We start from the raw sequence: 27,540 nt of genomic DNA, 5'->3' as shown, positions 1-27,540 counted from the left end.
TTGTGCCTAATTATGCTGATATCGCTGCCCCGTTGAACTTATTACGGCGGAAAGATGTCGAGTTTGTGTGGGATCAACCTCAACAAGTTGCTTTTGACTCCCTAAAATGGCCCTTAGCATGCCCCGGTGCTTGCTATTCCTGACTTTAACAAGATATTTATCATCCAAACTGACGCCTCTGGCAAGGCTATCGCTGGAGTCCTATTGCAAGATTCGGAAACGGGAAGAAGACCCATTGCGTACGCGTCCAGGGCACTTTCTCCCCTGGAAAGGAAGTATTCGATTTATGAACTTGAGTGTTTAGCAGTTCTGTTCTCATTGGAAAAATTCCGTATGTATGTGGAACATGTAAATTTCGATTTGGAGACTGACAATGAGGCTCTTTCTTGAGTGCTTAGAAGGCCTAAGCGAACTGGCAGATTGACTAGATGGGCATTAAGGATTTCCGCCTTCAATTTCAATGCTCGCCACATTCGTGGCACTGATAATGTAATTGCGGATGGGCTCAGTCGTATGTTTGATGGTGAAAAAGACCCCCCTGAAAAATCTGGAGAAGTTACTCCGCAGTGCAGTTTGGTAGAAGTAAACCCTATCCTATCTAACCTTCCTATGCTGTACCAAGACATTGCTCAATATCAAAAGGATGACCCTGATTTGCAAATAATTTTAGAGAAAATCATGTCCGGGGAAAATCTGAAGCCATACTCTTGTGAGAAAGGTGTTCTATTGTGTCAGTCCCGTCATGATAAAAGGTTAAAGATTGTTGCTCCGAAAATTATTGTTCCTACCATCTTCCAGCATTATCATGATAGCCCTCTTGGTGGACATTTAGGTGTATTTAAAACAAGGCAAAAAATTCGACAATTTTTCATATGGAAGAAGATTGATAGTGACATAAGCTCTATAGTTAAATCATGTAGAATTTGTGCAGTTAGCAAACCTAATCTAAATAACCGAATGGGATTGCTGTCTTCCTCCCAAGCATCTAGAGCTATGGAGCGATTGTTTATCGACCATATCGGACCCTTACCTCGGTCTTCTCGTGGGAATACTCATGAATTAGTGTGCATTGATGTTTTTGCCCGGTTTTTTGGATCTTCCCAACCAGATCTACAAATTCACAAACAACTATTATATGTTTAAATTCCATTTTTGCTTCATTTGGTACACCTAAGTTCTTAGTTTCAGATAATGCTAGTGGTTTTACCAGCCACACATTTAAGAAATATTTATTTGACTTATGTATTTCGCATGTCACTACTACTCCCTATTACCCGAACCCTTCATATTCGGAGAGGATGAACAGGAATTTGAAAGCTGCTCTAATTGCGTACCATCATTCCAACCAGACCAAGTGGGATACTTGTCTTCATTGGCTGTCATATGCCTTCAATTCAGCAACCCATGAATCCCATGTTAAGACTCCTATGGAATTCATGTTTTGTTTTATTCCATTTTCACCTCTGTCAACCCTCCTTCACATTGAAGAGCTGTTACCGGATCTGTCTACCCCTTGTAATGTCCGTAAGGTGTGGGATGAAGCCAAGGCAAAGTTAGCCGTGTCATATGAGAAGGTTCGGAAAAACTATGACAAGGGACGCAAACCCACCAAGCTGACGGTTGGAGATCAAGTTTTTGTTAAATGTTATCCCATAAACAAAGCTATCAATAAATTTTCTTCCAAGTTGGCTCCGAGATTCCAAGGTCCTTGTACCATCTTGCAGTTTCTGAGTCCAGTATCTATGCTGGTAAGTGATCCTATTGCCAAAAGGATAAGGAGAGTTCATCTCTCTCAAGTAAAGCCTGCGTGAGTTTCTATATAATTGTGTGTTTGGTATTGCTTAATTCTAAATTTGAGATTGTGAGGGTAATTCACCAGTTATCATTTCGATTTAACATCATCCTTTTTAAAAAACTGAAATATGGTAATGATATTGTTCGGGGAGTTTATGAACTTGTAGTGTGGAGTATAGAATTTTGAACCATGCATGTGTGTTGACGTTGGGAAGGTCTTGTATTTGGGTTGGACTGGGGTAATCGTCTAAACCGTAATAATCTAGAATTGAGTAAACACCAAAGGTTAACTTGATGAATTATGATGGTGAGGTTATATATTATCCGTGTAACTATGAGTTTGCTTATCTACCTTCAGTCTACTTTTCAGTAAGCGAGTTAAGTCTTTCTGGTTGTACTATAATTACCTTCTTCGGTGGGTAAATTTCTATTGGTAATGAGTAAATGTTACTATTGACCAATTTTGGTAAGGTGAGTTGTGTGCTGATTATCTAGCGACTAAGGATCCTTAAGCCTGAGGAGTGAAGGAACAATCTCCTCTTAATTTGTTGATATGGTTTTATGGTCCTTGTTGGGAATTATTTGTGTGATGATATAGTGGAAATGTTTTAGCAGTTGGTTGTGATTACATAGTGATTTGTTGGCATGTGTTGTGGGTTGTAAAGTTTTTCCTTAACCTTCGAGGAATAATACATGTACTCTGGTATCATTTTAGTAGCGTTATACTACGGTGTGGTTTTGATGTTGCTGTTCTATTTTGCTTAAGACACTTGGTGAGGCAAGTCCTTGCTTCTTTTCATGTTACCTCTGTGTCATGAAGTATGGGCTGTAATTTATTTATAGGAATCTGCAACCTATCCTTTGCTTCTTAATTGTAAATGCAACCTTCTGATCCCTCATGTGAAGTCTTGTTCCCATCCCATGTTTGCTTGCATAACCTATTTTCCTGACATAATCTTGAAACTGTCTTTGTTCTATTGAGTATTGGTTATTAATTTGACTCCTTACCAGCCATTAGAGGTTTGTTGGTGGTGTATAATATAGGTTACTGCTCCTTGATTTCCTGTGGTTACCTGGTTTGAGGTAAATTTCTTTACCTTTTCATCTAATCGGGCGATCATTATGGAAATATATTTTGGGGTATTCCTATGAACTTGGTTAAACGGCTGGTATCAAAACCTTTTCTCTCATGTATTCGATTCCTAAAAACTTCTACCCTTCCCCTCCCACGGTGATTATGGTTATCTTGTATTGAATTATTACCAATTCTATCTTGGTGCTATGCTTTGCTTGGTGTTATTCGATGAACCTGTTGTTGATGACAAACATAACGCGTACCTTCCATCTAATTGAGCTCGAAGTCTCCAACCGTGTTCATCCTGTTTCTCCTTGGTCGGCATGTTGTGATTTTAAAAATCATAACGTTTGTGGTTTTTCTTATACTTGTTACAAACACTGTTTCTATTCTGCTGGCATGATGATTCCCTACATGCCCCTTTTCTTCCCCGTCTTATTCTCTTCCTTTTCTTCTGGGGTATGTATTGTGTGCATTTGGATGTGAACCTGTGCTGCTCTAAACAAATTGCACTACTTGTCACTTATTTTGGGAAATTTTAATGACTCCTTCTGTGGTTGTGCTGTGCGTGAAAAGTTCTGATTTGATTTTGAATTTCTTTGTCTGGGCACTGTAATGTTATTTAATGATATCCTTTCTCTAGTTGTACCTAGACTAGTTTACTAATTATTCTGAATGATTATGGGTGATGGTGATGCCTGATACCTGTTGGTGATGAGGTTGGGATGTAATTAATTGTAAATATTGATGCAATGACTCATTCAGTCGTTTTTCGGTTACTGTCTTTCTTTTCCCCCTATTATTTTTCCTGGAATTTATTATTCTTTTTACCTTGTGGGTTGCGAAACAAGGTAACCGTGCCTTCTCTAGCTTGGAGTCCCGAAGTTGTGTTAGCGAAGTAATGGATGGTCTAGATTATTTCTATTGGGTTCCGATAACCTGCAAGCCTTTCTCTTAAAGCTTGGTGCAACATAAACTTTTGAAAGATTTTCATTGACGTGCTACCGGATTGAAAATTAGTTGTTACTGAACTGTGGTAAGTTAACTGGTTGGAAGTTCGTTGCCACGAAAGAACTGTGAAACGTCATAGACTGAAAGGAGGACAAATTATTAGTAACCAAACTGGATGTCTCCCATATTTGGTCAAACGTCTCTGCTACTGCTACAATATGTCAAATAAGAGTGACAAATTTAGTTAAAGATGCTAGAGAAGTTTTCGATGCGATATCCATCTGTTTAAAAAATTTCTCTGGTGGGCGGTTGGCCTCACCCGTGTTGAGCTTTTGCTGGGGGAGGCTATGGCGTATGCATATATATCACGCATTTCGAGTATGCATGGACTTGGAACTTATTTAAAGGTCGTTCGAAGCCCGATGGAATTGTACACGATTCATAAGAAGCGGTTCTTACTAGTAGAAAAATCGGCTATCAGACTGAGCGCTCCATCTGAACTGCATCCTACTACCATCTGTGAGCACAGCGTGAAGTTCAGCGCTGCTCTGCCAATTATCGATCGATTTCGACAATATGTGCGTAGTTGTTTTGTTTTCTTCTAGTTGTTGTTGGAGATCGTGAAGCCAAACTGTTGGAACTTGATCGCGGATACTTGGTTTTTTTAAAAGAAACCCGATCAATAAGATGAAGACGAGCGAGATGTGGTTGATTTTCGACCCTGGTTAAATTTGTGGCCAACCGGCCACAAATTCTAGTTGGATTTGTGGTTTGTTTATCAACTTATATTTGCTTCCGAGAAATTGTAAGTACCCTGCGTGATGAAATCTGCAGGAATACCCTTTCCCACCGAGGTATCTCCACAATCCTCAAGATTTTTGGTTTGGACTGAACAAGTTAAAAAAGTGAATTGCGAGTATGTTTTAAACTACGGTTATCAAGAGGAATTTCTTTATCACGCAGTAGCCTTTACTCTGGCGTTAATAAGATGTAATTTGTTAAAATCGGGACTCAGATTTCTTATGTTTTGGTAAATTTTCATTTCAAAACTTCTTGTAACAGATAGTTAAGCGTTATTTCGGTGGATCACAGATGAAAATCGGTAAGTTGGAGTTGTTTGGTCGATGTCTATCTGATAATGTTTTGAAGCCATGCTTTAATCGCGACACGTGATTCGTTTCTATGGGAACTGTTGTAAACAAAGATGGTTTCCGTGTGTTGAAAAAACAGCTGATGGCTGTCGATTGTATCTTTGATCCGGTGTGTGGACTCGTATTGTACTCCAGTTTACTAATTCTAAAATTGAAATACGTCTTGCTTTCCATTATTTAATTTAATTACTATTGGGTTCTATTTCGCCTAATCTTGGTAAACTTCAGTTATATCTGTGAATTATACTAGACGTGTCGAGAAACAAGCCTCAACTTACCGTTAATTATTCCATTACTGCTCTACTAATTAAATTGATTAATTTGGTTTTCAAGGATTGTGATCCCAAGGTTTATTTCTTATATTTTCAAGGGTCGACCCAAGTTATTTTATCTTTTCTTTTAATGTGATGATAATTTTCTTCTTTTCTTTTAATCATCGAATTGTAAGTTCGAAAGTTATTACTGTCCTTTGAGAATTGAAGTCCAGATCCATTAAAGTTGGTTTAAATTTTAAATCTGTCTTTCCTTTATAGTTAGTATATTCTCTAGGGTTTTGATTCACATAGCCTCTGGCACCGAGTGTCCGTTTTTCATGCCTTTTCTTCTTTGGACATCGTGGTAAGTATTTCATTTCCATTATTTTCTTGTAAAGTCCAGTGTTGCCAACTACTACCGATTGGGAAGTTTTGGAGACACCAAGGTAGAGTTGGTTGTTATACTGTTGTGTTGTAACAGCCTGCAACTCACACACCACATATAACAACACTATCCTCCACCACAATAACACGCAGTTACCTACACATGGCAGATGCCGCCCACCCTCATCGGAGGGTCAGCCTTACAAGGGATGCACTCGGCTAGAAGTAGCCACACGATATTAAAATCCGAATGTTCAGTACCATATCTTGGAATTCATCATTTCACCATCTATTTCACTATTTGCCCAACCAACCTTGCAGTGTATATACACTGGTAGAAAATGAAATCCCAGCACCAAGAAGGAATTATGCTAGATAAATGATATTCGGATGGTGTGTTCGCACATCTGAAAGATGATGCCTGTTCAAAATTGTGTGCTCGTCTCCCTCCTCTTCCCTGACAAGTCCCTATACCCAACCAACCCTGTAACATCTAGTTTCTTACAGGTCATTCTCAGACCCCCCTCTGAAAAATCTTTTTAAAATTTTTTTTTGCTAGGGGCTTTACGTCGCACCGACACAGATAGATCTTATGGCGACGATGGGATAGGAAAGGCCTAAGAGTTGGAAGGAAGCGGCCGTGGCCTTAATTAAGGTACAGCCCCAGCATTTGCCAGGTGTGAAAATGGGAAACCACGGAAAACCATCTTCAGGCCTGCCGATAGTGGGATTCGAACCTACTATCTCCCGGATGCAAACTCACAGCCGCGCGCCTCTACGCGCACGGCCAACTCGCCCGGTCTGATAAATCCAATCCCCACTCCATTACCAACGAATCCTCACCCAACTCACAGACCAGCCACCTCCATAAGAAGAGACTGTGTTGAGGTACACTGTTATCCCTAAATCCTACCCCACAAAGCACACCCCACCTCCATTACTGATCATCTCACTATCCTGAACTCCATCTTTTATCCAACGTTCCTGTTAGGATCCACCTCTATGACATATTCCCTTTCCAAAAAACTGGATATCCACAACGAAGAGTGGTGCTAGTAGCGCCACTATGACCTTGCAAAGTAAGTTTGTTTTATTATGCACTGTGCACTTCGTAAGCGTAGATATCGTCCGGTGTTGATGGTGTTAGGTAGATGCGAGTCAAACATTTCTACGCAGACAGTATCAGCAGCTTACTGCATTTGAACGAGGCCATGTTATATGGCTTCAAGAAGGTGGATGTTCTTTCCACAATATTGCAGGAAGACTTGGCAGGGGTGTACCCACAGTGCACTGATGTTGGCAACAATAGTCAGGGAAGGCTCTGTCTCAAGAAGACCAGGCTGCAGCCACACATTGGCCACTATGGAGAAGGAAGACTGCTGTATTTGCTGCACGGCTGTGGTGGATTGTACTGCATCTGCACCAATCATTAGAGCTTCAGTTAGCACGAGAGTGACACAGCAAACTGTAATAAATCGCTTACTTAAGGGACAACTCTGAGCCAAGCATCCTGTAGCGTTCATGTCACTAACCCTGAATCTCTGCCATCTCTGACTTCAGCAGGGTCAAGCTAAAGCTCATCGGAGGGCGGAGTGGAGATCTGCTGGGTTCTCAGATGAGAGCCGTTTCTCTCTTGGTGCCAGTGATGCCGTAGATTGCTAAGGAGGAGGCCAGGTTAGCGCTTGGAATCAAGTTGTCTGCGGTGTCGACTTACTGGACCTACAACAGGATTTATGGTCTGGGAGGTGATTTCGCAGGACATAATGTGCGCACTCGTCATTATCTCAAGAACCTTGACAGAGGATTTGTATGTCAGACTGGTGACTGAACCAGTTGTGCTGCCATTCATTCACAGTATTCAAGGTGGTGTATTCCAACAAGATAACGCTCCTCCTCATACTACTCTGTCACCCAACATTCTCTATAGAATGTCGACCAGTTGCCCTGGTCTGCGAGATCACCAGAACTTTAGTCCATCGAGCACGAATGGGATATTATTGAATGACAAATTCAGCATCATCCAATACCAGCATTAACTGTTGCTGATTTGACTGACCTTGTGCAATAGGTGTGGAATCCATCCCACAAAATGACAAACAGCATCTATACGACACAATGCATGCACGTTTTAATGCTCGTATTTGAAATTGTGGTGACTCCAGCAGTTATTAATGTACCGTCATATCACATGTCTTCTCGCGCATACTTGAACCACTGACCTGGAAACTTTAATAAAATAAATATATTACCTAGATAGTTGCTTAGCCTAAATTGCATTCTTATAAACTAATGTCTTCTCGGTGTTGGGATTTCATTTTCTGCCAGTGTATGCAATTTAATCTATTCTCACTGTAACAGTACCGGTAGTTAGCAGATCATAGCACTGTCCATCTGCCCATATATTTGTCATCTTAATTCTGCCCATATATTTGTGTATATATTTGATATTGTTCCCTGTGAAGCTATCAAATTCAGTTTTCTATGTGTCTATTCACACTGTGAGTCTCGTACCAATTTTGTTCTAATATGTCCAACTATGTAAAAGGAAGGCATTATAGGTTGGAAGCAGATATCATTTTGAAAAGAAGTAAAAGGAACAAATTAAAAACTAAAAATAATTTTATAAAAAGTTATTGTGCTCGCCAGTTGATGTACAGTACTTAGTTGAAATGCAGAGGTCACAGTTGATGTAAAAAACCTCCTCATCAATTTACGTTTACTGTCAAATACAGAGGTCAAATGAGTATGTCAACATAGATGTAGGCCTTTCCATGTTATTGAAAATACATATTTACGTAAACGTCCATGTTTGCTGTATATAAATTGATAATTGTCCTAAGTCCTTGTGTCACGACCCCTTAGCCAAGAGGCCAAATGTAACTCTACCCCTAATTCTCTATGACACCATTCCACCTACGTCACCTATCCTCCTTTCCTCTTTAACCACAACCCATCTCCTTGGCCAGAGAGAAGGTGTGGCTCTCATTGTGGTCCACCCTATCTCCTCAGTATGGGGAATGTAAGCATCATTGATTATGATAAAGTTTCACTGTATTTCAGTTTTACACTTACCTCTAGCTTCTTTGTACTGCAGGATATACGAGGTTACAGGCGTGTCTCCGCCACTGGGCGACCAGGACAATAAGATCGAGCGACTCGTCTGCTCTGCCACATGAAGATTGCGAGGGAAGTTTGGTGGTTCTGAAATACAATTAAGGATATCTGAACAATGTGCATATGTCTCATATTCAATACACTGCAAATGGTATTCCTTTGAAACTGTTTACAAACACAAAACAGAAGACTCTTCACTATCATTAGAATGATCTCTTTAAACGACCTTATATCAGTTAAGAAAATATAACCTAACAATATTCACAGTAAAAGTAGATGAAGAAAGGATCTCAGGAAGAGATGTTTTATGTAAAGATATTGATGACAATGGGATCTCAGAAAGATATATTTTAGATAGAGATTTTGATGATGATGATGATTATGATGATTATTATTGTTGTTTAAAGGGACCTAGCATATAGGTCATTGCTCCTTTAAAGATATTATCATACTACTACCAGTTAAACTACAGCGTTGAAGTTCTTGTTATGATAACTTTTCTTTTACTAGTGATTTAACTTTACACTACCTTGAGATATGTCTCCAGGGATGGTGGGGCAGGAATGGGCTAGGACTGGAAAGGAAACAGCATTGGCATTAATTAAGGCACATCCCCAACATTTGCCTGTTATGCAAATGGGAAATCATGGAAACCTATTTTCAGGGCTGCCATTGGTGGGACTCGAACCCGCCATCTGCCAAAAGCAAGCTTACAGCTAGGCGACCATAGTAATAGCAACTAACCTCATATGAGCTACATAAATTTTTACAATACCATCACTATTTAATAAATGTACTGGTAAGATATCACAATTTTTCACAAGAATCCTCACAAATCCTCAAACAGTTGTTAAGGTAACAATGTATTTTAATATTTTACGTAGTTACAGTATATAGCATGTAAATGAATCTTAAACTACAGCAAATAAAACTTCTTACAGCTGCAGATAACAACAACAACAACAACAACAAAACAATAATAATACCAGTAATAATAATAACAATAATAATAATAACAACAATAATAATAATATACCGTACTGTACCACAGACCAAAGTGTTAAATTTTATAGTATTCCGTTACAATCTAAGAAAATGGATTTGGAAAGGCAGTAGACAAATATAATTACAAAAATAGGCCTCCATTACGCAATATCAACAGCTCACAGAAATACCGTATTTTACATCCGTAAATTATTGTCCTCGTCCTGAGGTGGTGCATTTCGTTTCAAGCACACCCCTCATGGAAATGAGCTGCAGGCACCGTTTTAACCACATACCAGTTTCTGGCAGTGTCAAGATTCAAGACCGGGCCCCCGAGGAAGGCAGTTAATAGCGCCAACCGTTATATTACAGAGGTGGACGTGATCTTTTTGTAAATACAGGCACACAATATAAATAATTACTTATTGGCAACTTAAAGTGATTCTGAACTTTTCTTCTCATGCATAATTTTTGATAGTGTACACGCGGGTTCAATATCAGGAATTTCAATAAGTCCAGCATCAAGCCTGAGTCTTTTTATCAGAAAAAGTTCCTCTATTCTCGTCCCCCTGTTGTAGTTCTCTTTCCCTACGTTTGAGATGCGAGGTCGAGACCATTCACACGGTCGATCGGTACGCGATGTGACATGCTCTAAGCAAAATGCATAAACAACAGCTGAAATATGGTTACATTTCGTGGAAAAAATTATTTGCCTTCATGAAATAATGATTGTTACCAAGGCCTTCCTTAGAAAACACTTCTCCTCATGCAAATGCCGGGATAGTACCTGACTTAAGGCCATGGCCTGCTTCCTGCCTTCTTCCTTGTCTATCCCTCCGATCTTACCATCCCCCCACAAGGCCCCTGTTCAGCATAGCAGCTGATGCCACCTGGGCGAGGTACTGGTCGTCCTTCCCTAGTTGTATACTCCCGTCCCAAAGTCTCACGCTCCAGAACACTGCCCTTGAGGCGGTAGAGGTGGGATCCCTCGCTGAGTCCAAGGGAAAATCAACCCTGGAGGGTAAACGGATTAAGAAAGAAAGAAAAAATAAAGAAGAATAAATAAATAAATAAATAAATAAATAAATAAATAAATAAATAAATAAATAAATAAATAAATAAATAAATAAATAAATAAATAAATAAATAAATAAATAAATAAATAATAACCAGTTTTTAAGCTCACATCTGAAAACATTGAATGGTAGTTCTTTTGGAATTTATGGCAATTTATTAAGTATTTTAAACTGAACAATACAACGGCTTGATCTTTTATTTTGCAGCCTATAACGAGGTAAATCTACCTGGTTAAGAGGTTACTTAACTGAATGATACAAGGTTGGTAACTAAAGGCCAGTAACCGATTTTTTCAATATAGTCTGTGTTGTTATTTTAATTTAAAAATAATTTGTGCAGTACCTCAATTACTTCGATGAATTAATATAAAATGCATTTTATTACTTTCAAGGAAGTCCATGTATATCTTGGCTGAAATGTTGGGTTCGAATAATGAGTTATTTTATATATATTCAGTGGCCTTAAGGACTGGATTTTCATCAGAAATACATCTAAGAATTCGGGAGTACCTACAAGAACACAGTGTAGTTACTTGAAAAGCGCCAATGGCTCCCAATATATATTCCCTGTGTCACGGAGCGAATATGCTTTGAGTAGCAATCCAAAGTTCTCCAACACTCCTCACGATCTGCTGGAGGTAGTTGGTACAGTCGTAGGTGACTGCTACCGTTTAAATTATAGATTCAATATTACACGCGTATCATATCTACAAACAGTAAGTACAGTAAGCAGACCGTAAAAGAAATAATGTGTTGACACGTAGACATGATATGGGCTTATGCCGTGTCAAGAAAACAAGGTGAAACTCTTTACGTTTCCCAGAGAACTTTGCTCCGCGTCTTCAGAAGGAAATCTCGACTGTTCCCTAGGAAGACTTCTACAATAATGAGGGTTTGTATTTAAGATTGTTTTAATGTTAATGGCTTTACGTCCCACTAACTTCTTTTTCGGTTTTCGGAGACGCCGATGTGCCGGAATTTTGTCCCGCAGGAGTTCTTTTACGTGCCCGTAAATCTACCGACACGAGGCTGACATATTTGAGCACCTTCAAATACAACCGGACTGAGCCAGGATCGAACCTGCCATGTTGGGGTCAGAAGGCCAGCGCCTCAACCGTCTGAGCCACTCAGCCCGGCTAAGATTGTTTTACCGTTGGAGCTGTAGTGGTACGCTCGTTCGTCACCAGGTGGCTCACTGTATGCTGGCACAGCGCTCCAAGCGGGAGCAGACGACAGCATTAAGCTCCAATTAAGATATTCTATCACACCGTGTGTGCGTGAGGAGTAACATCGAGGACATTAGACGAATCAAGGACGAGTGCGGTAGAAGTAGTAAATAGAAATTAATCAAATCAAATAAAAAAGCGACAAAAGACACCAGGATAGAATAGAACTGAGCTGAAGAATGGGAAGAAAGTGTGTGGAGAAAAACAGAGGATGATAATGAGGTGATACGTTGTGGGAGTGGGGAGGTCATAACCAGAGTACACACGTTATGAAAGTATGGCACTAAACACGTCTGGATGAACCGTCTGGTGATGACGACCGTACGAATTTGGTAAACACCGAAACGAAATAACAACAGAGAAAGGACAGGAAAGAGAACTACCTACGTAAATCCTTAATGGCTGGCAACCGTGTATTACTTAATTGACAGCCAGTGTCCCTGTTGAAATTGTTAGTATTTTTTACGGATTTCCACAGCTTACCGTATAGTGTAGTGTTTAGTGCGGGTTAGAGCTCGAAAATCTTGGAACACGACATCATGACCCGACGATAGGGCGTGCTCAGCTATTGCTGACTTGTCTGGCTGGTTGAGACGCATATTTTTGGTGTTCCTTGATGCGAGTCCCAATGGACCACCATGTTCGACCAATGTATACCTTGCCGCAAGTACGGAGAATTTTGTACACCCCAGGGTGTAATAGTGGGGGCAATTTGTACTTGCCTTTACCTAAACTGTGAGCAATTTTAGTGACGGTGCTAAACACGGTTTGTATATTGTGCTTGCGGAGGACTTTGGCAACTCGGTCTGTGGTATTGTGAGGGTAAGGCAGGTAGGCCTTTGCTATTTATTTCTATGAGCTTTGCTTGGTTGTCCCTCTGGAATGCAGTACTCCATGAATCTGTATATCGTTGTAACCATTACCCTTGAAGGTGACTTTAAGTGTGTCCATCTCCTCCTGGATATTTGATGGCTTTCAATGTCGTGCCGCTCTCGTGGTGAGCGTCATAGGTAGTTCTCTTCCCTGTCCTTTCTCTATTGTTATTTCGTTTCGGTGTTTTCCAAATTCATACGTTCGCCATCACCAGACGGTTCATTCCAACGTATGTGTTAAGTGTCATACTTTTATAACGAGTGTACACCGGTTATGCCCTTCCTCCAACACCGTCCCACATCATTATCATCCTCTGGTTTTCTCCACACACTTTCTTTCCATTCTTCAGCTCTGGTTTATTCTATCCTGGTGTCGTTCGTTGCATTTTATTAGTTTCTTTTTGTATCTTCTACCACATTCGTCCCCGATTCATCTGATGTCCTTGATGTTACTTCTCACGCACTGTTACGATCTCCGCGTATACTACGTATATTCCCTACCTTGTATGCCTGCATTTTCTCCGATCACGCCGCCGCTGCTCCACGCATTCAACTACTCCGCTCACCTGTGGTCTGGCTACTCTATTCATCACGTGACTCTGACGTCATCCTCTCCACGCTTCGCCTTCTCCGTCCTGTGTGTGCTGGTGCTTACCTATTGGACACGTGATAATGACGCTTCTGGAACTTGCTGGCTTTCAGCCTCTTTACTCTTCTCGATCTTTCTGTACTGCTATATATTCCCACTCCGCTGCTCCAAAAATGGAGTCTGCCTTCGTCTCGGAGTGGTGGAGCACCAAAATAACTGTGCTACGTTGTATAATGTTACTTCCATCCGGACTGTTATTTCTTAAAGTAATTTGGTGAGCACAATTTATCATTATGTTATTTGGACATTAAATTTTCTATTGGGCCATCTGCCACAGCTGAACTTTTCTTCCGCTGGCTTAAATTTGTATCTTCAAATCACATATGTAAGACTTTATTTCTACAAAAACCTTTCAATCACGAACTGCGCTATGGACAATTTAAAAATTGTAATCACATCATCTACCTTCTAGGACCGAAGCTACTTTGTATTATAATTATCATAATAACTGATCCCGCAGTATAGACACACCCGGCGAAGAGAATCCTTTCCCCAGTTCGATCCCTGCCTCACCTCCTCCCCTTTCCCTTCCCGTCGCATTTCTTTTCTTTCAGGTTTGTTTCCTTTTTTTAATTCCGCTTTCATATTCGTCATTGTACGCTTTATATTGTTCGTACGGTTTTTGGATACGTTTCTTATAATCTGTAATGTAAATGTGGCACATTTTTCTTATCTTCTCAGCTTTCCTCTATATAATTCATTATCTATCAAACTTTTGTCTTCGATTTATTATCTTGTTGCAAAATGTTTCATTATTTATTTGTTTATTGTTCAATATATGTTCTTTATATTGTTAATCTTTGGTTTTCTCTTGTTCCTATATTCTTTCACTTCTTGGCCTAGCTCCTTCTTACTGCGCGTTTCCATCGTTCAATTATTATTATTATTATTATTATTATTATTATTATTATTATCTGTGCCTCTTTTTCTATGACCTTTTTGCTTAAGCTATACCTATTTACTAATTCTATACTATATTATATCAGTATCGTACGTACATTACCACTAATGACGTGCATTACTACTGTTGATCAACTATTGATAATCACACGCTCCCAACAGTATGGTAACCAGAGCTACCAACGGCACACACGGTGTGATATAACATCTTAATTGGAGCTTAGTGCTGTCGTCTGCTCCCGCTTGGAGCGCTGTGCCAGCATACAGCGAGCCACCTGGTGAGGAATGAGCGAACCACAACAGCACCAACGGTAAAGCATTCTTAAATTCAAACCCTCATTATTGTAGAAGTCTTCCTCGGGAACAGCCGAGATTTCCTTCTGAAGACGCAGAGCAAAGTTCTCTGTGAAACGTAAAGAGTTTCATCTTGTTTTCTTGACACGGCATAAACCCAAAAGCCCATATCTTGTCCGCAAGTACGGGCCGTGAAAGCTTCAATGTTAAGAATGTGTGCGCATTTTATTTTTAATAGTGGAATTAAGAGCTTTCCTCTCCATGTTACTATTACGAGATTGAAGTGCCTTATTGTTCAAGGCTGGCTTGATTCATTACATGTTGTTGTTGTTGTTGATGATGATGATGATGATGATGCTTGTTGTTTAAAGGGACCGAACATTTGGGTCAACGGCCTCGATTTATAATACCAGGTGGCTCTCAAACGCCGTACTTTCTACTTATAAATGCCCCGCATGCACAAATGATGAATGGGATATCTGCCAACTGATTTTCACAGGGGAACTACTGCCAGCGGACAGGTTACGCCAGAATATTAAGAGATAAGAAACAGAGTGTCGCTCGCACCATGTTACTCAGCGCGACTGGTCTAATGCACCCCTTGCATTAGTAAACATCGTTTTCGACCGCATAGTTCTAGGCTGGTGTATGGTACAGCCGCACTATATTTGCTGTCTGCATATCGGCAATGGCTATTGTGATCAGAAGTGGTGAATACACAGGCATTATTTTAAGCTGGACAACCTGGTCGCAGTGCAACAGAAGCTCCAAACAGACGTACGCCATCTACACACATATTTCACCGAGCAGTAGACCTATTAGTTTTTTGTTCTGTACAATCAACTCTTTTGTCGAGTTGAATGTCTACACGTGTATAAATTAATAAGTTATTAGATTTCATTTACTGCATCTTTGGCGTGTCAACAAACAGTAGCGGTGATTAGGGGGTGGGGTGAGGAGGGACAGTCGCTCCCACCCCCACTTTTTAGAGTAAATATTACATTTTATTCCACTTTAGCCAGCTGAAACTAGGAATGATTTAAAAAATGTTATTTGTACAAGCCTTGTTGTCTTATATGCTAAATCTTTCCTTTATTGTATAGCGCTACGGCAAGTGGTGGAGTCTTTGCATGTGCTGTGAGGAAGGGTAGTAGGGGTACATATTTTTTGCCGAGGTCGTGGCCACTGAGTTATAATTCACCCACTTGCCGCGCGCATTCAACAGTCTGACAGTCTCTTTAGTGTCTCTTAGTTTCTTAGTGAGTATTCAAATACTAAATGATTTTACTTGCATAATCATGCCGTACATCTATGTAATTATACTGGGCGAGGTGGCTGTGGGGTTACGGGCGCGCAGCTCTGAGCTTGCACTCGGGAGACAGTAGTTTCGAATCCACTGTCAGCAGCCCTGAAGATGGTTTTCCGTCGTTTCCCAAATTCACACCAGCCAAGTGCTGGGGCTGTACCTTATTTAAGGCCACGGTCGCTTCCAGTTCCACGCGTATCCCTTTCCTGTCTCATCGTCGCCATAAATCCTATCTATGTCGGTGCGACGTAAAGCCAATTGTAAAATAAAATCAGTTGTAATCGTATTTCAACGGGAGCTAATACCAACGTTCCTAAAGTATTTCTTTGTGTTATGTTATTTATTAAGTAAATGCCCCGTAGTATGTTTGTGAGACCTGGTGAAAATTTTATTAAACAGCATTGAATCAAAATAAAAAACTATTACCGTAATAGACTAATCCACGGGGCAGACTAATTACATTTACATATGAAATAACATAATACAAACGAAATAATTTAGTCCGGTGAAAGTAAAGTTGGTATTCTCTCGCGTTGAAATTACAATTACAATTAAATATATCTTTTTTTACAATTGACTTTACGTCGCACCGACACAGATAGAACTTATGGGAAGGAAGCGACCGTGGCGTTAATTAAGGTACAGCCTCAGCATTTTCCTGGTATGAAAATGGGAAACCACGGAAAACCATCTTCAGGGCTGTCGACATTGGGATTCGAAACCACTATTTCCCGAGTGCAAGCTCAGAGCTGCGCGCCCGTAACCCCATGACCAGCTCGCCCGGTACAATTATACAGATGTACGGCATGATTATGCAATTAAAAATCATTTAATATTCGAATACAAACTAAGAAACTAACAGACAGTAGAGAGACTGCCAGACTGACGAATGCGCGCGGCAAGCGGGGAATTATAACTCAGTGGCCACGACCTCGGCAAAAAATATGTACCCCTACTACCCTTCCTCACAGCACATGCAAAGACTCCACCACTTGCCGTAGCGCTATACAATAAAGGAAAGATTTAGCATATAAGACAACAAGGCTTGTACAAATAGCATTTTTAAAATCATTCCTAGTTTCAGCTGGCTAAAGTGGAATAAAATGTAATATTTACTCTAAAAAGTGGGGGTGGGAGCGACTGTCCCTCCTCACCCCACCCCCTAACCGCCGCTACTGTTTGTAGACACGCCAAAGATGCAGTAAATGAAATCTAATAACTTATTAATTTATACATGTGTAGACATTCAACTCGATAAAAGAGTAGATTGTACGGAACAAAAACCAATACTGTTCGTCGAAATATGTGCGTAGATGGCGTACGTCTGTTTGGAGTTTCTGTTGCACTGCGACCAGGTTGTCCAGCTTAAAATAATGTCTGTGTATTCACCACTTCTGATCACAATAGCCATTGCCGATATGCAGACAGCAAATATAGTGCGGCTGTACCATACACCAGCCTAGAACTATGCGGTCGAAAACGATGTTTACTAATGCAAGGGGTGCATTAGACCAGTCGCGCCGAGTAACATGGTGCAAGCGACACTCCGTTTCTTATCTCTTCATATTCTGACGTAACCTGCCCGCTGGCAGTAGTTCCCCTGTGAAAATCAGTTGGTAGACATCCCATTCATCATTTGTGCATGCGGGGCATTTATCAGTAGAAAGTACTGCGTTCGAGAGCCACCTGGTATATATCACTAGCAGTAAGTTGATAAAAGCAGGGAGAATACATATTCTTAAATTCTGGCTTTACAGAATATTATCAGTAGGTAGTAATTTGTGTGTAAATTATTTCCTTTAAATATAATTATGGTGTTATAATGCAACTTTTATTAAGTTATATTTATTTGACTTACCTTGGACCAGTAGTTGGATTGTTGTATGGTCTTGCCCATATGCGTTGCTTGCGAAGCATGTGTATTCTCCACGATCCAAATGGGAAGCCTCCATAATACTTAGTTCGGACATTACCCCATGAGACAATGGCGTGGTTTTTATTATGTATCTGTAACATATATGAAGATTAGTATCATCCTATATAATTTCAGAACGAGGAATTTGAAGCACGATCGGATCGATTTAATTTTATACATATAGTTCATTATCTTGTTCATGGTACAACTTTTTGTACAAGAGCAAACTTGTATTGTTAGGTTAATTGTTACTATCTTACTACATATAAACAAAACCGTTACCATCTCACTATATATTAAAAAACAGTGGTGTGCGCTGAACACATTCATTACCCATGCAAAGAAGTTTTTAAAATATAAACAATCGTAGCTCCACTACATTCTCTAAAGTCAGCATTACCATTTTATAAGGCTGCATTTTTCGTGGAAAGGTCTACCTGAGAAAGATCTTTCAAGAATATTTTCAATCACACTCTCGCACATACTTTCAAATTGATATTCACGGCAGTGACGACACCATCATAACTTAATCTACAACAGATTTTAAACAATGTACTTACATTTTCATCCGGTGACGCTTCGTGATAGTACAGTCCTGGTTTTCACTAACTATTTGTTTTTTACTAAAACAGCCTAATCTAAACTAACTGGCAAAATTTATCTGGTATTTTACCGTCGTTGAAGCTTTATAGTTTCACTCGCATACTGAGTGTACGTGCATCAACGACAAACAAGGGAAACTATTTGTCACGGCGTATAACACACGTTACATTCATAAAGAATGCCACAGAACTCGCGAAACCTTCACCTATAATCCAAGAGGAACACTACAGAAATTCGCTATATACCACCATCACAGACAACCATTCGCGCTTAACTCTGTGTTCATGCTGGGCAACCTAAATATTTTTCTGCGGCTATCGGAACACATACTCTACACGCGCCATCAGTGAAATGCTCGAAAGAACTGTATACATGCTGGAACCCAAGACTAAACTATATTCTTCTATATTACAATTGATTTCATATACTGTCTCTATTTTTATTAGCAAGACGATGTGCAAGTGGCTATACTGTTAAGATGTTGATATTTTCCTTTCAGTCTCTAGTGTGTGGCGCTGAAGACTTCGAGTGTCAAGTATTAAAACTAACACCCCTTACCTAAGCTAGCTGGCCTGTCGCCGTAAATTGCTGTCGGGTGAGGGGCCACAACTTAGCCTCGAGGAAGCTTCAAGTGAATGTGTGGCACCCAAGCGACCTTACATTTCGCTGTGGGTAGCTCTCTATCGCGCCGGAAAGGAAACCCAGCTCGCTGGAGAAGCTGAACTGCGGTAGTGCGAGCGGATTGTCGAGACAGCTGTACTTGGCTTGGCTTAGATGTTCGCAATTTTTAAACATAAAAAGCGCTCTAAGGAATAATTATAAATTGTTAATACAAAGTTCTTTACCCCAGCAGCGCTGGGATGGTGTTCAGTGCACGCCATGGAACAAAACATGAAAAAAATACTGAATTGAAAAGTTTTCAGAATGTGGTTAGAGTATTATGGGCTACGTCTCAAGATCAGGAATGGTAATGGAAAACTTCAAATCTGAGATGGATTTGTTCTCGGTTTAAAAACCTAATGCAATAAAGGACGAAATTCAAAGTTAAATTTAGAATTTAATTATTTAAGAATCAATCTCACAATTGGATGTAACTCACGGTTTCTTTCCTCCTTTACACGAACTATTAGTAAATTATCCTCACAAAACTTTGTTACGAGGGAACTAAATATAGTCATGAAGTGTTAAATAGAACAAACCCAATTCCTGAGTCTTCTTAGTATTATATCGAGTGGAACTTAATAAATTAATAACGTTCTTCGACAAGCTGGAAATTGTAAAAAAATTATCTCTCTAATGTTACTTTTATTAATCTCAGCAAGTTTCCTATAATTTTAATTACAGTAGATAACCTTAGATTCATTTAATTTTTTTCTTAATGATCACGGTATTTCTTTTTGTGTCCTCATTCTGTGGCAATGCTTGCATAGCTTTCTTGATGGCGGTAAAATCACACGCTATGTATCAGGATTGCAATAATGTTATGATGCCAATTTACTAAATTTTTAATAAAAATTTCTCTTTACTTAGCATATTGTAGGTTTCATAACTGAAATTCAATGGACTATTTTGAAAAATCTTTTGTTTTCAACCATTTATTACTTGGCCACACAAGTTAAATATAGTGAATCCCAGCAAATTGCTTTCACTTAAATGTTCAGCGGAGGGTGAAATTGCGTGAAATGGACGTCCTGCCCACTCCTGGCTGAAAGTTTTATTTTAGTGAAGCATCAGTCCTAAGACGAAGGTATTGTACAGAAACAGGACGCAGTTACACACGTTGCATGTAGACAATAAGAGTAAACAATGAGGAGAGTAGAAAATTGAAATATAAAAACGTATGGATCATATGTTATACTTTGCCCCAGAGGAGTGCGATAGGCTTCGGCAGCCGGCACAATTCCTATCCTCGCCGCTAGATGGAGGCTTCATTCATTTCATTCGTGACCTAGTCGAATGACTCGAAACAGGCTGTGGATTTTCGTTTTTCATCATATGTTATACACATTGTAGAAGGGCAGTTTATGCGTGGAGCAAACGTCTTTCTTCAATTTTGCACTTCTTTCAGTCTATGATAAACACAGAATCAGTGATGGTAAGACGAGGTACAAAGTTCCTGGCTAGCAGTGCAGTATTATTCTTAGGTCAGTATTAATATTAAGGAGTAGATAAGCCATGATGACTTTGAAATATACGCGAGATTCTAAATATTGCTCGAATTATACATTTCTAATTCAGTTGCACTTCCTATGAAAAATTTAGTAATTGACTTTGAGATTAAACAGCTAATGATCAGTTTAAAGCGGAGGATGCTCGTAATGAGAGAATCATGAAGTAAGAAATAAGGAATTGTAGACGTTAGACGCTACCTCTGTAACAGTTTTATACTCCTGCGAATCGAATATAGAACTAAATTTTCCCCGACCATGTATGAAGCGTAGAATGAATGGCATGACATGACACCGCGGCTATGACAAATTTTTGAAGAGACTGGGTGTGTTTTGAAGGATACCTTACGTAACGTATGATGTCCAGATGTCTTTCGTAAAGTACATAAATTACGTCACAGGTGATTCATCGATTCCTTATTTACCAGTCACTGCAAAATGTTAAGATTTTTTCCCTTTATCGTAGGCCATTCGCTGCAAACTTCTGTTTCACTGCTTTTAACAATATGAATGGATGTTGAATTCAGGGAAGCTTTTGATTTTACTGCTTTTATATCTACACTCACTCTTATCGAAAGGTTAACAAGACTGATGATTCCCGCTCTGCAATCCTGGCTGCTTCATGACATTAACATACAATGCAAATTTTATCTGTAGTGATGATGAATGTCTATAAACTCTGATGGCATGTGCACGAAATTATTATTATTATAATATCATAAACATTCTCAAAGTGGAGCACTGTTGGGGAGAAAGTCGTACAAAAGCATGTGTGTAATATTTTAAAATTCAAATTACAGTATTTTACAACCATGCAACGGATGTTCAATAATGAAATAGGATTCGTTTCTGTCTCATTGACTGTCAGTGCTTAATTTTTACGTTTATACAGTCTTTGTACTTGCTTATCGGCACACGTATATCATAAATACATTGAAAATCGCTCTCTTACGTCTGGAAAACGTGAATGTAGGATAAGCTTTGGTAGTCCAGTCGATTAACATGACAAAGTTTAGTCATAATTTGCCATTTCGTTATCAGCGAAGATTGTAAATCCTATGTTGGTTATTTAACGGAATCTTGGTGTAACATTTAAAAAGCCGCAATCCTGTATAGAGTTTTATCTCCTTTTGTTATACCTTTTGAGAAAGTTTGTTGCTCGACATATTTTATGTTCAGATTTCCAATAATTTTTCTTAAGATTCATTTTAAGCTGAGTTTTAAATAGTTGATCCTTGCAGTCCGTATTAAATGAAATGTTCGTTCTGAAGAACATGAATGTCTTCTTCAAACGATGGAAAAGCTAAACAGGAAGTTACATTTATTTTTCATTTATGTCACTCTTGAGGATTACAACTTCAGTGTAACACATGTCGATATCTCGAAGTTCTAAGTGAAATACTGTAGGATTTAAAAGGTTCCGTCTGTGTAACTTTGATGGCATCGAGGATTTTTATCAATGTAGATGGATTATAATATTCAAATCCAATAAATACATCCACAGAATTGAGGAAAGAGAGTGAAAACAATCATTGAAAAGATCTTCATATAAGACTAAAATATGTGGTATATTCACCATCAACAGTATTATACTTGATCCTTCAGCAACCTCCTACGGTAGTATAATTGTCGATATAGGAGAGAAAAATACCATTGTTAGACTGCGTTGCTCACTTCGTACAGTGCTTGTCTCCTGTGTTCAAGATTGCGGAACCGAACATAAATGCAGTTGAATGATACTAAGATCGATCGATCAATCAATCAATCAATCAATCAATCAATCAATCAATCAATCAATCAATCAATCAATCAATCAATCAATCAATCAATCAATCAATCAATCAATCAATCAATCAATCAATCAATCAATCAATCAATCAATCAATCAATCAATCAATCAATCAATCAATCAATCAATCAATCAATCAATCAATCAATCAATCAATCAATCAATCAATCAATCAATCAATCAATCAATCAATCAATCAATCAATCAATCAATCAATCAATCAATCAATCAATCAATCAATCAATCAATCAATCAATCAATCAATCAATCAATCAATCAATCAATCAATCAATCAATCAATCAATCAATCAATCAATCAATCAATCAATCAATCAATCACTCACTCACTCACTCACTCACTCACTCACTCACTCACTCAATCAATCAATCAATCAATCAATCAATCAATCAATCAATCAATCAATCAATCAATCAATCAATCAATCAATCAATCAATCAATCAATCAATCAATCAATCAATCAATCAATCAATCAACGTTTAGGGTAGTCGCCCAGGTGGCATATTCCCTATCTCTTGTTTTCCTAGGCTTTTCTTAAATGATTGCAAATAATTTGCAAATTTATTGAACATCTCCCTTGGTAAATTATTCCCATCCTTAACTCCCCTACCTGCACCTAAGAAAATGGAAATTGCAACACCATGAAGGCATTGGTCGTTTGTGTTGATTTTCAAGATATGGAACGATGCCATGTAGGTATGTAAAAGATCAAAGTTTCAGACCCATTGGATTGTTGCTACAGGTCTCCCCACGTGATTGGTCGCGGAGTAATCAACTCCAGTAGACGGACTCTGGAGTAGCGTAGTTGACTTGCAGTCTGTGCAGTGAAATGTTCCCCGTCAAGCATGCCTCGACGACAGAGAAGAGCACGCTATCAACAACTGTCGCCGTTTGAGAGGGCTCGGATAATTGGGCTGTGTGAGGCTGGATTATTGCTAAGAACTGTCGATACACGTGTTGGCCGACAGGCATTTACGGTACAACGTGTATGGCAGCAGTGGTCAAATGAAGGTACCCACACTCGTAGACCTGGCACAGACCCAGCGCGACAGACAACTGTGAGAGAGGATCGCCGCATCATTCGGATGGCTCGGATAGAACCCCATGCAACTGCAGCGCAAATTCGAATAGCTGTGGCACCCCACGTTACACAACAAACAGTTAGTAATCGCCTGCGTGCAGCTGGCCTACGAGCCCGTGTCCCTGCAGATGATATTCCATTGACCCCACAACAGCGACGTGTAAGGCTGGCCTGGTGTCGAGACAGAACGACGTAGGTCGACGAATGGCATAGGGTCGTCTTTAGTGATGAATCGCGCTTCTGTCATGCCCGCAGTGATCGCCGGAATCGTGTGCGCCGACGTACCGGGGAGAGGGGCCGCCCAGATCTTATTGTCGAGAGGCACACATGGCCAACACCAAGCATTATGGTCTGGGGAGCTATTGGCTTTAATGTGAAATCACAATTAGTGCTTGTTGAGGGCACTATGACTGCTCGACAGTACGTTGATAGGGTACTCAATCCAGTGGTTGTCCCTATGATGGCGAACATTGCTAATGGGATGTTTCAGCAGGACAGTGCCCGGGTTCACACTGCACGCATCTCCAGAGAAGCTCTCCACGACATCACAACCTTAGAATGGCCCGCCAGATCCCCGAACCTCAGTCCTATTGAGCATGTGTGGGACATGATGGGTCGACAACTGGCCAACCGTCCTCAGCCACCCACAACTCTGGAACAACTGACCCGTGCAGTGCAGCAAGCATGGGCCACAATTCTTCAGGAAGCGATCCAGGGCCTTATTGACTCCATGCCTCGACGAATTATCAATTTATTGCAGCTTGTGGTGGGCACATCCTGTATTGATTTTTGTCCAAACTTGCGGTCAGGGGGACCTGGAAGTGTAATCATCGAATCACAACCGAAAACTTGTCCTGCATGTTTAATTGCAGCAATGTAGCACTGACCCTTCTTCCTTCTGGGTGTTGCAATTTCCATTTTCTTCAGCGTATAAACGAATATTTGCCCCGATTTGTTCTCTTGAATTCCAACTTTATCTTCATATTGTGATCTTCTCTACTTTTAAAAACACCACTCAAACTTATTCGTCTATTAATGTCATTCCACGCCATCTCATCACTGACAGCTTGCAACATACCACTTAGTCAAGCAACCCGTCTCCTTTCCCCCCCAGTCTTCACAGCCAAACTTTGCAACATTTCGTAACACTATTCTTTTATCGAAAATCACACAGAGCAACTCGAGCTGCTCCTCTTTGGATTTTTCCAGTTCTAGAATCAAGTAATCCTGGTAAGTGTCCCATGCACTGGAACCATCCTCTAGTTGGGTTCTTGCCACAGACTTATATGGCCTCTCCTTTACATCCTTTCTACAACCCCTAAATACCCTCATAACCATGTGCACACGCTTCAACTGTTAGTGAACTCTTGCGGCTAGCACTAGAAATGCTGGAAAGTGCTGAAACGGAACTTCTCAGTATGTATTAGACACCAGTAGAGACCCTAGATTCACCTGTTTCGCTAGGTGAATTGTGCATGGCATATGATTAATCAGGATAACGCTTTTCATTTCCATGACATTCTCCATGTAAGAGCACAGGGCTGAACCGCAAATCGGGAAGGTCATGTCATATATTGACAAGGACTCAAAATACTCTTCAGACCTTGTATCTTCAAATATTTTTGGTGATGCATCTCATTAATAATTTACATTATACCAGCCATAGGTTCAATACACGAAATTTCAAACCCTTGTCCATAGATTTCATTGTGACCTCTTCAATAGTCGATTTGTTATTGAATTAACAGGTAACCTTCCAGTTAATTAAAATGTTGTAGTTTAATAACTTCCAATAGTAAAATGAATATATTCTGATTCAAGTAACTCTCCAGTTTTGATTTAAGCATCGATTCCATATTTTAAAAATATTTTGGAATAAAATACCTAACTAATTTACATACAAAAATTATGTTATATTTCACTCACCGTCCATGTCTTCGCTTAATTTCAAATTTACGGAAGGTCTTTTTGCTTGTTGTGAAGAAAATCGAGGAATTAAAAATCCAGAACAGACAATTTCTCTCATAAAGCAGGATGAAGTCTACAGTAAGAGAGTGGAGCAGCAGTCTGGAGTTCCTGAATTGATATAAGTTTTGTAATTTCTTCTCTTTTCTAATTAATGATGCAGTTTCAAGAAGTTGGCTCGGAGGAATATCATATTTTCACTTTACTCTGCTACTGAGCATATTTCCGACCTTCACTTACGTCAACTGGCAGCACACACTGTATGCCTCCCGATGATTGATTTCCTCCATGTCTGATAAGTTGAGCGTTGTACCCATGTATTAAATGGACTGAAAGTATCACGCTAAAAAACACGCTATAAAGAAGTTAATGAAATGTTTTAACGCAGTTTCATGCTGTGTACGTGATCTTGAACACACGGCTGAGAATCTTAGTTCATCGAAGTACACGTGTTTCTTCCCCCGTTTATTATTGGAATATGAAATATTCGTAGAAAATAGAAGATTGAGGGAAATGTACAGAAATATCATGGACATAGGATAACGAATGTTTAGAGCAAAATTATGCCCCTAAACTTTGGATACGTTCTTAAAAACATATTTCCCACTCATGTCTCTTGATATTTTATGCTTTCTATGTCCATTTTGTGATGACATTACGTGTAAAGTCCTAGAAATAATATATTCGCACTATTCATCTAATTGTACTGTAACTCGCCTTAATGAGTACATTCTCACATATCGTTTCTAGTATTGTTCTGTTCAGCCAACGTTGCACTCTTACTTTAATTAGAAAATATGTCACATAAACGTTTGTTTAACATACCAATAACTCTGACCTACAAAATACAGTACATTAAGTGTAGTTCCATATTCCAGAATGAAACCTATTCAATGTTATCTAAATGGGACACATATCAGGGAAGGAACATAAGGGTACAGTTCTTGAACCTCCTCAGACTTCTTTAATAAAGCACAGATGGCTACGACATGTGTAAATAACGGTGGCTCTAAGAAATACTGCTGTTTAGTTCTACGTTGTCTACATGTACTTGTTTTTAACGAAAGTGAGTCATGTTTCCCTTGATGGCCGTGATCAAGTTATTTTGCATTTCATAGAGTGCGAGAAGTGTCTTACACAATATCAGGAGTTCTGTTTTCCTTCCTCCTCCATCAAGACTTACATTTTTGTCCATTAAACATATGAAGTGTACATTTCTGTGCAAATAACATGGCCCGTGTAGGAACGGCGATTTACTTTCCCTCTATATATTACATTGGGCTAGCCTTTCTTTCCAATCATATTACACTTCATAAATGGAGGCTATTTCTGACCCCTTCACCGTTTCTCACGAGAGCATAAGATCGTCCACTGATTTATTTTTATTTCTACACATTTACTTCAAGCCATTCGTAGAGAGAAGCAGTAAGGCTTGGTTGGAATCAAGTGTTGCGTAAATATGGAGACCTTGCAGAAGAAGAAAAATTATTGTGATGTAGGGAAATTGATGCGATTGTTTGCAACTGTATATATCACTTCATGGAAGTACATGAATTATAAAACTATGAGATGAAAAGTCGTCTATAGCTTTACTGAAGATGCATTTCTTGGCAGAGGTGAGATTTTTGGACGTGTAAGTTATCCCTAGCAGGACAACTATACGTAGAAAGTTGTCAGGTACTGTACATGACGTTATGAGAGAACTAATGGATCACATTTTTTTAATACGACACTGTTCGGTGATCTGAGTACGCAACCATGTTAAATCAGCTCTTGGATATTTGAAGGTTCAACTCGACAAATATCTTAATCACGTTGTCGGTTCCAGGTTAGGATAAAGGTGCAATACACGAGGAGGGCGGAGAGTTGTACACAGGGTAACATTTTTAATTTATCATGAAAGTAACAGCAGCTGTACGAAACAAGTTGTCAACTGTGGTATAAGAGAAGAGTAACGACCTCTGGTTCT

General features: G+C 39.5%; 1 protein-coding gene across 1 annotated transcript in view; it reads right to left on the bottom strand.

The window, feature by feature from the left end:
* The window catches only part of LOC136863709 (cell adhesion molecule Dscam2), a 1,676,531-nt gene that overhangs the window by 283,758 nt on the left and 1,365,233 nt on the right, over nt 1–27,540 (bottom strand). The window contains exons 16-17 of the mRNA XM_068226050.1: nt 17,889–18,037; nt 8,682–8,810 (exon numbers count right to left, since the gene is read on the bottom strand). Of these exons, the coding sequence (XP_068082151.1) occupies nt 8,682–8,810; nt 17,889–18,037 (278 nt within the window). The remainder of the gene's footprint in view (nt 1–8,681; nt 8,811–17,888; nt 18,038–27,540) is intronic.

This window comes from Anabrus simplex, chromosome 2 (assembly GCF_040414725.1).
Source record: "Anabrus simplex isolate iqAnaSimp1 chromosome 2, ASM4041472v1, whole genome shotgun sequence".
Classification (NCBI taxonomy): domain Eukaryota; kingdom Metazoa; phylum Arthropoda; class Insecta; order Orthoptera; family Tettigoniidae; genus Anabrus; species Anabrus simplex.
The sequence above is the reverse complement of the archived record's forward strand: the minus strand, read 5'-3'. Positions and strand labels throughout refer to the sequence as shown.